Source organism: Carya illinoinensis, chromosome 11 (assembly GCF_018687715.1).
Source record: "Carya illinoinensis cultivar Pawnee chromosome 11, C.illinoinensisPawnee_v1, whole genome shotgun sequence".
Lineage (NCBI taxonomy): Eukaryota > Viridiplantae > Streptophyta > Magnoliopsida > Fagales > Juglandaceae > Carya > Carya illinoinensis.
This window is the reverse complement of record NC_056762.1, coordinates 30,502,225-30,516,127: the sequence shown is the minus strand read 5'-3', so window position 1 is coordinate 30,516,127 and position 13,903 is coordinate 30,502,225. Positions and strand designations below refer to the sequence as shown.

Below are 13,903 nucleotides of genomic sequence, written 5' to 3'. Positions count from 1 at the left end.
TGTCTGATGCCCAAAGCAGCAAAATGGATCAAGACAAGGGAAAGATGGCTTCAAAGACGATAAGTAGCAGTGCAAAGGAAACCATAAGCAAAATACTGAAAATTAGAACTCTCAAGGTTTTCAATCCTTCAAAAGAGAAGGTGAAATGAGTACGTACGTTGTTTAATTCGTGTGCGTGCAGTGATCACTTTCTGAAATATCAATTTCTTTACTTGATCTAAGACAAGGGAAAGATGGCTTCAAAGACGATAAGTAGCAGTGCAAAGGAAACCATAAGCAAAATACTGAAAATTAGAACTCTCAAGGTTTTCAATCCTTCAAAAGAGAAGGTGAAATGAGTACGTACGTTGTTTAATTCGTGTGCGTGCAGTGATCACTTTCTGAAATATCAATTTCTTTACTTGATCTAAGACTTACCATTTTGATACGTATCTATCCATGTTTGCAAAGTAGTGTATTAGTATTTAGTAAATCGTTTCGCTTTACAGAAGAACGCCGGATTGCTCCCTTGGTTGTAGTAGATGTGACCCCATCACCATGCATATATATATTTCGTTATGATTTGGATTTGACATGAATGTAACCATGATATACGTTAAACATTCTTTTTACAACACTTTATTACAACAATTTTATTCGATCTGTACAAAACAAGACCAAAAAAATAATGTACAACAGAAAAATTTCCTCTCTCTCTCTCTCGATCCCCACCTTACGGTGTAAATACAGCATATAGAGATGATATTATTCCTTATTATTAATATTATCATTAACGAGATTGACACAGGCACTACCCCCAATGAATTAAAGGTAAGGATTCCCTAAGGGTGTGCTTCTCTCCTCTGCTAATCAAAAAGCCGCAACCAGAACCGGTGGTGACGCTCCATCTCTCTTCTTGCTTTCTTCATTCTCTTCTTCTTCTTCCTCCTCCTCCTCTGCTTCCCACATAAAGTTCGCATACGATCCCAACACCATGCTGCATGTTTACATATCCAAATCAAAACTCAAACTCCCATAATATCATATACATATACTATATAACCCAATTTGCCGAAAGAAAAGAGACAAAAAGGGTGAAAGTACCAGTCATCAGGGGAGGCATGAACGGCCTGATCGAAGTAGGATTTGGCTCTATCTACATCTTTCTGTGTTTCCCATATTAGATTCCCGTACAGACTCAGTAACTCTCCGTCTCCTGGACTCGCTAATATTGCTCTCCCATAGTATTCTTCCGCTCTCCCCGTATCATTCTCCACCTTTTGATTTCCATTCGTTGCACACCAAATTTTATCAGATTATTCGTTAAACTTTTTATTTATTTTCGAAAATGGTGCACTATAAAAAAAATTGGACAATTATTGTGACTTAGTTCTTATAAAAATAACTATTTTTTATTAAAACAAACTTGTTTTAATAATAAATATTTATTTTCGGAGGCTGTCCAATTTTTTTTTAAGTGGTGGTATAAAGCTGTTTGAAGTACCTCGTGCAAGTACTTGCCGTAGTTTCTGAGCAAGAGTGAATCTTCCGGATTTGACTTTAGCATTTCTAGGTAGTACGCTCCGATCCTGCTCCTCTCCTCTCTGTTTCCGATTCCGTTATCGCCATCGCCTCCACAACTCTTCTTCCCTCCTCTGCCGAATCCGCCGCCGAAGAACCCCAGCTCCTCCAACGGAATCCCACTTTCAGGCCAGATACCAGCGCCTTTTGGCAAAGACCCTACTCCGTACTCGTCGTCGCGTTCCGAGAGGCACTCCTCCTCGGGCAAACTCGACTGAAAAGACCGCGATCCGGCTCCGTTTAGTCTAGAAAACTGAGATTCGCATCGGATCAAGTCGGTCTCAGAATACGCCCTACGAATCTCCATCCGCGCAGGCGAGTCTCTCCGGCGATTGGAATCAAAATGCATAGAAATCCTCGGGGAGTTGACGGAGCTCCTCTCGGCAGAGAACAAGCATGAAGCGGAGTCCTGTCGCGAGAGAGAGACTCGGGGCGAACCAGGGACAACCGGGGAACAGGGGAGGACTACGACCGAACCGGTTCTCAGAAGAACAGCTCTCATGGCTGAATTGAGTGAACAATTGCGTGAACTTTTCTCGCTTCTTGATTCAGAGCTCACTCTCTCTTTAAAAGGTGGCTTTCTGGGTGGGGTGACTTCGGGTTTTGAATTGTCGTATATATAGAAGATTATACACCGTTGGATGAGATTACTGAGTTGACTTGTACGGATGAGGGAGATGAAGACACGTGCGATATTACACGTGAAGGTTTCTTAGGAATAGGCACACCCGGTGGGGTCGGCGTCGGTGAGCTTTTCGGGGTTAAGAGCTTAGAAAAGCAAAATCAAATAGTCACAAGGGAAGCGTGATGGCTTGACGAGATTTAGCCACGTAAACAAGTTCGAGAGATTTTTAAAGAGTAATATTATATATAGTCATAATATATTTAAATGTTACACAATTATTTTAAAAAAAATAAAATTTATGATTAAAAAGATTAATTTTTTTTTATATAGATTCAATATTAATTCATTTTTTTAAAGAGACTGTACAATATTTACACAATTACGATTATAAATATCAATTTTTCTTTTTAATGCATCTAAAAATTTATTTTTTGTGTAGTTTTATAAAATTTCTTAATAAACGAATATTTTTCTTTAAAAATATATATAGAATATAATCATCTTACATTTCTATTTAAATTATTATATATAAAATTGATAGAGTAAAATTATTCACCATGCCATAATATAGTATTAAATAATTAAGAAACTCTTGTAACATTTCACCTATCAAATAATCAACTGTTTGGATTCAAAATTAATCTCAACTCAACTCATCCTATATAATTATTAGAATTTTTTTAAATTTTTTTATAAAATATAATAAATAATTCAACTTTTTCAAATAACAAAATAATATTAATATTAAAAAATAATATTCTAATAATATTTTATTCAACTTTTATTTTAACTCATCTAATCTTAACCCATTATTTAAACCTCACTTAATACCAAATCATGAGATGTTGAAAAATGATGATGAATAATAAATTTTAAATTAATATACACGTTAACAATTTATCATCCTTGTGTTTCTATTTACATTATAATATACTAATATACATGAAATTTGTTTCTATAGTTTTACAATAAATTTGTTTTAAGGCCTCTACAATGTACACACATCATCCACATAGTATAATTTGATTCGAAAGATATATTTTAAAACTTAAATCTTACAAATGAAATTATGTCACGTGGATAGTGTGTAGTGTAGAGGCTTTAGAATAACAACTTTTAGAACATGTTTGTTTTCTATCATAATTTTACGATAGAAAAATTCTATGTGTAGCACACTTAGTTAAGCATTTACATGAACCTTTAACATAACTAGATAATAATAGGGAAAGTTATAGTCTAAAATAACTCATAGTTAAAACCTTTAAGGGACAATTCAGAGAGATTTAAAATTCTCATCTCAAACTTCTCATCTCATCTCAAAATTTTCATCTCAAACTTAAAATTTTCATCTCAAAATTTATAATTAAAACCTTTAAGGTTTGATTAATTTGAATAAGCAAGCAAGCTCTACAAAATTTATGTTATACAAATGATCTTTTTCTTTTTTCCTTCCCAAATTAATGGGATTTTAAATAAAAGAAAAATCATAATATTCCTTGTCAGTTCATTGATAGGAGCTTGTCTAGCCTAGAAGATGGTGAATATTTGAGAACAAAGGCGTGATCCTAATAGCAGCCTTCATTTTTTACATGAAAAAGACTAGAAAATGAATAAAAAAAAAAACATTAGCATATGGATTATTATCATTTTGTCACAAACAAGAGGGTGTCATGAATTACTGAAAATGAGGGTTCCACGTTTGTTGTGTGTAATTGTATTGCTATAGTGGGAAAGAAAAATTCTATTCAATGTACCCATCATCACCACACATCACACATAAATTTTTAATTTTTAATTTTTTTCTCTTATCAAATATGTATTGAATGAATAATAAGTATAAGAATTTAATTAATTTAAAAATAATAAAACTAAATTTTTTTTCAACAAAATATAGTATAAAATATGTGAAAGTGATGAATAAAAAAATTCAAAATATGAAGCCCAATAACTCAAATTTTGTTTAATTTTATTTTTATGTATTATATTATGATTTTGTTTGAAATGTGTCGGTTCCTTCTCTTGTATAGTTTAACTACTTTGGATAATTTAAAAAAAGAAGGTTATTAAGGTCCATCTCCCTTTGCGTGTTGATCTTCACCCATTGCTTCCCATGCAATGCCCACATCTGGAAATTTGCAATTGACTTCTGAGTCTCTGACACCTGGAGGTGGATCTCCTGCCCAACGTGAGGACCATATTACATTGGATGCCACGTGGGGTGATGAAGTGATGAAGTTCCTCACACGTCATGACACCTCTCTCGTTTTGTTTTTGGCTTTTTTTTATTTTTATTTTTTGTGGATGTTTTATAGGCTTTTGAATTGACATGTCTCCAAATCCAAAAGCAAAAGACAAATAAACAGGGATTTGATATCTTGACATGTTTACTTCATCATATTTTTTTTAATTTCATTTTATTATTATAATTTTATTAAATTTTTATATAAAATATACTAAATAATATAATTTTTTTAAATTTTAAAATAATAATATATTAAAAAATAATATTTTATTAAACTTTTAACTTTTATCTAAAATCATTTCATCTCATCTCACAATCTAAATTACACCTTATTGTGATTTAAGCATCCATATGCAATTATAAATGTAAATTACAATTCAAATAATTCTTAAGAACATTTGGGTCATAATCAAAATTCCACTTCCTATCCAATTAACAACAAAGTATCATTAGATCAGGATAGACCAAATATTCTTATTAATTAACATAGACAGACATGTAAAAAAGGAATCTTGGCTTCCAACAGAACAATTCTATACTGTCTTATATAGAACTACTCTTTAGTCAACATATATTACTCAAAATGAAAGATATTTTTAAATATCAGTAATACGATCTTAAAGCATTCTCATCAGATTATATAAAAGGAAATTTAAGATATAATTTGCTACAGTAACCTACTACATATAGACTGAACTTTTCATCTATCTAAAAGTTTTTATTCATTGTTTCTTTCTCCTTCTCTCTTTCTTTATTTCTAACTTTTTTTTTCTACTTATTTTGTTTTTTACTATTTTAAAAATAAAAAATTTTAAAAAGTATAATATTTAAATAATATAAAAAAAAATAGATAAGTTGATTTATAGTATATTCTAAAATAGATAAGTTGATATAGTATATTTATAGCATGCTCCCTCACACGCACAGTTAAGCTCTCTATGGGACCTAAAAGTATTGAACAACTATAGTAATATCTCTTTTTGGAGGGATAATTGGCTAGAAGAGGGCCCGCTTTGTGAAAAGTTTTCCATATCTAATTTTGCGAATCTTCGAGTGAAGGATTGTCGAATTGATTCTAGTTGGGATGTTGCGCGGTTTGCTTCAAAGTTTAGTTGGTGAGCGACAAGCGGCTGTGATCATGCGTCGTTGTGCAATGCCAAAGTAGATGAAGATATTTTAGTATGAAAAGGTCATTCAGATGGTGCGTTCTCTACTCGCAGTGCATTAGACATTTTGAGAGGTCGGTCTTCCAAACTAAAATGGACAAATTGGGTTTAGCATTCTAACTTACCTCATAATATTTTTGTCATTACTTGGAAAGCTTTTAATTCCTCATTAGGTGTTGATGACCGGTTGATTCAAGTGGAAATTCCTTTAGTTTCCAAGTGTGATTGCTATCTGACTGGTTGCTATGAAGATCAAAATCAAGTATTGGCTGGGGGGGATTTTGCTGGAGAGATATGGAAGAGAGTTGCTATGCTTGTCGGTATGCCATATTTTCCTTGGCAAAGTTGGCATGACATTATTGCTATATCGCTCTGCAAGGCTTCTAGACGTTCCCAATTTGGACAGATTTTGGGATTAATTCCTATTATCATCACTAGGAGATTATGGCTTAGAAAATGTAAATGCCACGTGGAGGATTTCAAGGGTCTATCAGTTCAGTTTGGTGAGATATTTTGTTCAGGAAAGGGAGAGTAGGAGAAAAAAAATGAAAGTTGATACCTCTCTATCTCATGATGATGAGATGATTTTGCAGTCTTCATATTCCAATAAAAAGGCCTAAAATGAAACCTATGTATTGAGAATGACTGGTTGATTCAAGTGGAAATTCCTATAATTTTTAAGTGTGATTGCTATGTGACTGGTTGCTATGAAGATTAAAATCATGTATTGGCTTGGGGGGGGGGGGGGGGGGGGGAGGATTTTGCTCAAGAGATATGGAAGAGTTGCTATGCTTGTCGTTATGCCATATTTTCCTTGGCAAAGTTGGCATGACACTATTGCTATATGGCTCTGCAAGGCTTCTAGACATTCCCAATTCGGACAGATTTTGGGATTAATTTCTATTATCATCACTTGGAGATTATGGCTTAGAAGATGTAAATGCCGCGTGGAGGATCTTCAAGGGTTTATCAGTTCAGTTTGGTGACATATTTTGTTCAGGAAAGGGAGAGTAGGAGAAAAAAATGAAAGTTGATTCCTCTCTATCTCATGATGATGAGATGATTTTGCAAAGTCTTCATATTCCAATAAAAAGGCCTAAAATGAAACCTATGTATTGAGGAGTCCCACATGGGTTAGGAATAAACTTATCCTAAATTTTATAAGGAGTTACCCTACTCCTCCTATTAGGCCTTTTAAAGAGAGAAATGAGTATTTCTATATGGTATTAGAGCAAGCTAACCTAGGATCGATAATGGGCTCTTCCGAGCTACCCACGATGATGGTATTAGAAATACCGGCCCACACGTGATGGTGTGTATTGAGGAGTCCCACATGACTTAGGAACAAACTCATCTTAAATTTTATAAGAAGTTACCATATTCCTCCTATTAGGCCTTTTAAGGGAAAAAAATGTGTTTTTCTATACTACGTGCATTGTTAAATGGATTAGACCTCTCGGAGGTCGAGTGAAGCTTAATGTGGATGGAAGTTCCTTAGGGAATCCGGGCCGTGCGGGAGCTAGGGGGGTTATTAGAGATGATAAAGGAAATTTGATTAGAGCTTTTCAGAACATTTAGGCCTATGACCGAATAATTATGTTGAGGGGATGGGGCTCATTTTTGGGTTGCCACTTGTAAACAATCTGGGTCTAATTCATGTTGACATTGAATTAGATTATATGATTATTGTTCAGTGGGTATATAAATCATATTGTGAACTTTGGTACTTTTGAATATTTTTGGGAGAAAATTCTTGGTATTCTTTAAGGTTTGAACTACTCTATTTTCCACGTGTTTAGACAATGTAATGCTCCAGCTGATTTTTTGGCAAGGATGGGTGCTGAAGGTACTAGTGCGTCATGGGATAATTTTTCTCATCTTCCTCATTTATTGAAAGGAATGTTGAAGACAAACAAATTGGGTCACCTGTATGTAAGATTTGACTAAGTTGTTTCTTTGTTTTTGTTGGGCTTTATTTTTTGTAACATGGTTTTCCTCCGCCCCAAGTGATGTCTTCTTAATAAAGTTTGGAGGTTTCACTAAAAAAAAAAAAAAATTATCCTTCCTTTAACAAAGAAAACCTATTTTTCCATTACACTATTATGATATGAACGACATGAGAAAAAAAGACAAAAATAGAATTAAAAGATACAATCACATACAACACAAGATTAGCATGGTTCAAAAATTTTCCTACCTATATAGAGCTGTAAAGATTTTACTATATTGGTTAGGAATTATAGTGGCGGCCACACAATATAAGAGAGAAAAATACAAAAAAACAAACCCTATGCCTAAAAACTGCAATGAATCTTTATTGGATCTAGGGGTGTTGGTGGTTCGATGATGTTCGGTCCATCATTTTCCTTAGACCAAACCGAACCGAACATCAATAGGGACGAGACCGGATCGGATCGGTAGCTGTCAGTTCGGTCGGTCCGATCCAATTATTTTTTTTATTTTTTTCTTCTTTTTTTCTCAAATAAATTAATAAATTTTTTTATTTAAATTACTAAATTAAAATTAAGTGAATTATTAATATAAATTATGTAACTAACTCACTAAAAAAATATTTTATATGGTCAATGATAATAAATTAGATGAAAATTACATTATTAACTTATATAATTATTATATAAAAATAATATATTAAATTATTAAAAATATTTTAAAAATATATATAGGAGTTCGGTCCGGTCTAGTCCAAAATTTATAGGCTCCGGGACCGGATCAAATGATTTTGGTCCACATGTTTTAGGATCGGGACCGGACCAAATGGTTTCGGTCCGGTCGGTTTTTCGGTCCGGACTGATCGATGCTCACCCTTAATTGGATCAGATCATCAACTGAGTTGCCGTACAAACAAAATTTGGCTCAACAAAGGCCCAAACATCCACTTTGTTTTTTTTTTATTTTTTTTATTTTTTTTGTGGTGCGTTTTTGGGGGCTAAGGCAATCTAGCAACCCACCATATAAACCAAACATATATCACTAGGTTTAAAGATAACATTCAATGATTATATTTTATTTCTAAATCAGGTTTGAATATTGTCTCTATGGGATGAATTTAAATAGAGTTCTCTCCATCCTATTTAAGGGAACATATTCTTAAGAGCAGTCGAATCGTGTTGTCTCTAATTGTACTTTTTTTGAAGAGGTTTGGCATCATTTTTCCAATATTTTTGGCTTCATCAATATTGTCTCTCACAACTAGAAGAATATTGCCTCTCAGTGGTAGTTATTTTTTTTAGAGGTACATATCAATTCATTTACTTGCTAAGTTGCTACCTTCTAATTTATTCTTTTGGGAGATTTGGAAAGCCAGAAATAAATCTCGATTTGAGGACTCCTGTACCCATCTGTCCACTATCATCCATAAGATCAATATGGCTTAGTGATCTCACTTCCCTTATCAAGACTCGTACTCATATGTCATTTTCCAACATTTCAAACATTGCTAATCTTCACACTCTCCTTTCCATCATACGGACAAAGAGATTATTTTATTGTTAATTGGTTGTCCCGTACTAGGGTCCCTTAAGCTCAATATTGCATGATGGTGTTTCTAAAGATAATCTTGGACCTCGGTCTAATAATTACTCCATTATTACTGGTTTTTCATGATATCTTGGTATGAAGTACTAACAATTTTTATATAATTGTCAACCTAGGTTTGGTTTGGTTTCATAAATCTTTCTAATCATCTTATTCAATTTTATTTCATTTTATCTCAACATCCAAACATCATTTAAATATAAATATTTTTCAATTTTAAATTTTAACTTTTTCATCTAATTATTATCTAATTATTATAATTTTTCTAAACTTACAAAGAAAACACAAAAAATAATTTAACTTTTCAAATTAAAAAAAATATATAATATTAAAAAATAATATTCTAATCCTCTTTTATTTTTATAATTTTTTTATATATATTTTTTCTCTTATTATCTAAAACTTCATAAAATATCTAAACTCAAATTATTTTATTACTATTTATAAAATTATCTTATTACTATTTTGTACAAGAATTTTACCGCCACGAATGAGAGCATTTTTAAAAGAAAAGAAGTCGTGCTGTAATCCTTAAAAGGAAAAGACAAGAAAACTTGACTGGCTTTAACAACATCATTCAGCAATCTCATCTTTCCATCAAGCTGTAGTTATCTTATCTGCTAAAATTCAGCGAAGTGATTCACTGTGGTACAAAAAAATCTCAGCAAAATCATATCTTTGGTGATGCAAATTTGTCAATACCGACATGCTTAAGAATATAATATTGATACTTTTAAGCCAACCAGTAGCAATGTCTATCATTATCCAAAACATGTCTATTTTAATATATGCTATTGTCTTCAACATTATTCAAATCGTTTCAGTTCTAGTAGCCATCATTATCGTGACTTGTGTCTTTGGACGATATGGCCCATAGTGTCATTAAATTTTGCTTTAATAAAGATGCAAGTGGAACAAACGAACGGTACAGTTCATCCCTGTTTGGGATTTTTGTTTTTTCTTTGAAGGAAATGAAATCATCCCATTCTATTGCCTAGGGTGAATTTCACTCTAATTGGATGGAAATGAGGGTTTTATCGTTATATTATAAGCACCCACACAGACAAAGATAAGGCCTCGTTTGGATACACAAACAATAACATTCTATGATCTAATCTAATCTAATCTAATCATTATAATTTTTTTAAACTTCCACACAAAATACAATAAACAACAAATCTCAAAACAAAAATTGTATTAAAAAAATTATATTTTATAACAATATTGTATTTAACTTTCATCTCATCTATATAACAAAACTAGTAATTTAACTCACCCGTTTCTATCACATTCTCCAACAATGCATCATTTCCTTTGTATTCCATTCTTTATCAAATCCTAAAAACACTTTGTGAACCAGTATTTTGTTCCTTCTTTGGGTTTTTCCACATTAATTTTCATTTGTTGGTGATGACAACTTAAACTTCTTCCCCATTCAAAGTTTTTAACTTCTAAATATAAGAAATGGGAAAAGAAATAAATTGAGATATTAACCAAATTACTCTTCATAAAGAGCAAAATTACTATAAAAAAATGGATTGGTCATGGCATAGCCCACAGATTGCAAATATGCAGCCACCTCTAAACAATCATAACCCAACATATGTAGCAGCAGACCAGACTACTAAGTAACACACTTAACCAACAACTTTCTTCAGAAGAAGATTAGTCAGAAATATTTTCCATCACACTTGTTCTTATAAGAGATTTCGCACAACTAACGCACATAGGGCATCTTGCAGAATGCAATGCAATGAAATGGATTGCAAGCAAGGATGACACAAGGACAACAACCAAGTAGACCTAAAGTGCCCTGCAACACTCAAGAAATGCATGCAGCAGCAAAAGCAAATAAAGCATGCTACAGTACACGAAAAGAAGAAGACAGCAGCAACAGCAAAAAGAAGAAAGAGTTGGCACAGAAAATCAAGATATTAGTTGAAAAAATACCTTAGTTTTCAGTAGCTTTTCTTTTCTACTTTTTGTAAGATATATATTAGTGATCTTTGTATCATCAAATTAATTAATGAGAATAACATTTTCTCTGCATTCTTGTTTCATTTGTTCCTTCTCCATTTCAGTTTTTGTTTCTAACATGCTATCAGAGCAGGAATAGTTTCCCGAAATACCTTCTTAGTTTCCAATCAAACTTCACTCTATAAGTTATGACCTCCTATTCTTCCTCTTATTCTTCTCCTACAGAAGACCCTAATAGCCCATTCTTCTTGCATCACAGTGACAATGCAAACACTGTCATTGTTTCACCACCCTTGGCTTCAACTACATTTCTTAGAGAATATCTTTCCTTCTCTCTATTTCAATAAAAAAAAAAAATAAGTCAAGTTTCTTGGATGGAACCATCTCCACTCTTGACCTTGTAGACCCCTTTTAAGTGTCTGGGTTGCGATGTAACAACATCCTACTTGCTTGGATTTTAAATTATGTTTCCAAGAACATTGCTTCTAATGTGTTTTTCATGACCTCAGCTAAACATATATGAGATAAACTCGATGAGTGTTTTGCACAACCTGATGAAGCTAGGATATATCACCTTCAACACAAACTTAGTAGCATTGTTCAATGGCATTTTTTGTAAGTGAGTACTTCACCCAACTTAATGCCATTTGGGAAGAACTGCATATCTATAGACCCCTCCCTTGTTGCTCTTGTGGTTTATGTAATTGTGATGCTTTAAAGAATGTTGGTGAAGTTCAACAGAGGGATTATGTGTTTAAATTTCTTATGGGTTTAAATAATAGCTATGATGCCATCATAGGAAAAATTATCTTGTTGAGTCCCTTACCCTCTCTAGACAAGACTTTTTCACTGATTTTACAAGAGGAGAGACAAAGGCAGGCACGAAACATGGCCTTACCTGCCATAGAACCATTTGCCTTACTTGCTTATCAAAACCTTTCAAAGAAAAAGGAGAAAATAAATTTAGTTTGTAACCATTGTGGGAAGATAGGACACACAAAGGATAAATGTTACAAACTAACAGGGTTTCCACCAACTTTCAAATTCACCAAGTCTAAGTTTGGAAATGGTTCTGGAATACCTGCTACACCTTACTCTACAAATCAGGTTGCTCTTGGTGGTTCTTTTGTGGATCAAACTGTTGCCTCAAGACATGCATCACCTGTTCCAATTGCTTCTCAGTTGACTCTCTCTCAAGAACAAGCACAAGACCTTATGGCTCTTGTCAATGCTCAATTCCGTCAACTGACCTCGGGACACACTAAACCACTCTTGCCTACCCCTTGTGCCTCCCTCACCAATCATCTCAAAACCGTCTCCTCCAACAACATCTCACTCCAACTTAGCAAGCAATCATCACTATTTTTCCAATTCTAGCATCTCTCATAACCCCTATTTTCAATGTCACAAGTCATGACCAACTCATTGCTTTTTCACAACATCAGCATGATGTTGTTCATAACACACCATGGATCATGGACACATGAGCCACTGATCACATGGTGTGCTTTACCTCATTTTTTACTAACTCTTCGTGCTGCATTCAATCCTTTGTACAACTTCCCAATAGTACAAAGGCTCAAGTCACACACATAGGCACTATTAAGCTTTTAGATTCCCTCGTTCTTACTAATGTCCTATGTGTTCCTTCATTTGCTTTCAACCTCATCTTAGTCAATAAACTCACTCAAAGACCAAACACTTGTTTGTTTTTCTTAAATGATCTTTGTTTCATTCAGGTCCTCTCTTTAAGGATGACGATTGAACTTGCTAAAGTTCATGTTGGTCTCTATCACCTACTGCCTTCACCACCTGCCAACACCAACTTCACATCTTCAAGCCTATCTAGTCTAACTTGAGTCAATCAAGCTATTGTACATCAAGATTTCGACCTATGGCGCTTCAAATTAGGACATTTATCTTATCAAAGAATGAATTTAATTCATTCCAATGTAGCTAATGTAAAGTCCAAGGGCCAATCTCATTGTAAAGTTTGTCATTTGGCTAAACAGAAACAACTTTCATTCCCTTCAAGTGTTTCAAGTAGTTCATTTCCTTTTGATTTGATCCATTGAGATATATGGGGCCCATACTCTCTCAAGCTTCCCTTCAAGGATTTCATTATTTTTTAACTATTGTTTATAACTATTCTAGAGTTACTTGGATTTTCCTAATGACATTGAAATCAAACACAAGATATCTCCTGCAGTCTTTCTTTCATCTCATACAAACCCAATTCAACAAAAAAATTAAGCAAATCAGAACTGATAATGGACTTGAGTTTGTTATGACTGGTTTTTACAAAGCACATGGCATCATTCACCAAACATCATTTGTGTATACCCCTCAACAAAATGGTGTTGTTGAGAGAAAACACCAACATCTCTAGAATGTTGCCCGAGTCTTTTTCAAGCATCATTACCAATCCAATTTTGGGGAGATGCTATCTTAACTGCAACCTATATCATTAACAGAATTCTCATTCCTCTCATTTCCAATAAATCCCCATATGAAATGTTTTTTTCATCACCACCTTCATACTCTCACCTTAGGGTCTTTGGCTGTCTATATTATGCTAGCACTCTCAATCAAAACAGAAACAAATTTGAACATAGAGCTAAACCTTGCATTTTCTTAGGATACCTTGCTAATGTCAAAGGTTATAAACTCTATGACAATGAGTCTCACTCCACCTTCATCTCTCGAAATGTCATCTTTTATGAATCTATTTTCCCTTTCAAATTTGGTCCTCCTTTAGATAATGGTCTGCCATTGTTT

General features: G+C 33.5%; 1 protein-coding gene across 1 annotated transcript; it reads right to left on the bottom strand.

Moving 5' to 3' along the window:
* Positions 1-591: 591 nt before the first annotated feature.
* LOC122280630 lies at positions 592-2,156 on the bottom strand. Its single transcript, XM_043091607.1, has 3 exons — positions 1,484-2,156; positions 1,084-1,256; positions 592-976 (listed from the first exon to the last, which is right to left on the bottom strand). Exons 1-3 carry the CDS (start codon positions 2,060-2,062, stop codon positions 850-852), a joined length of 879 nt encoding a protein of 292 aa, XP_042947541.1. The 5' UTR covers positions 2,063-2,156; the 3' UTR covers positions 592-849.
* Between the last annotated feature and the right edge of the window lie 11,747 nt (positions 2,157-13,903).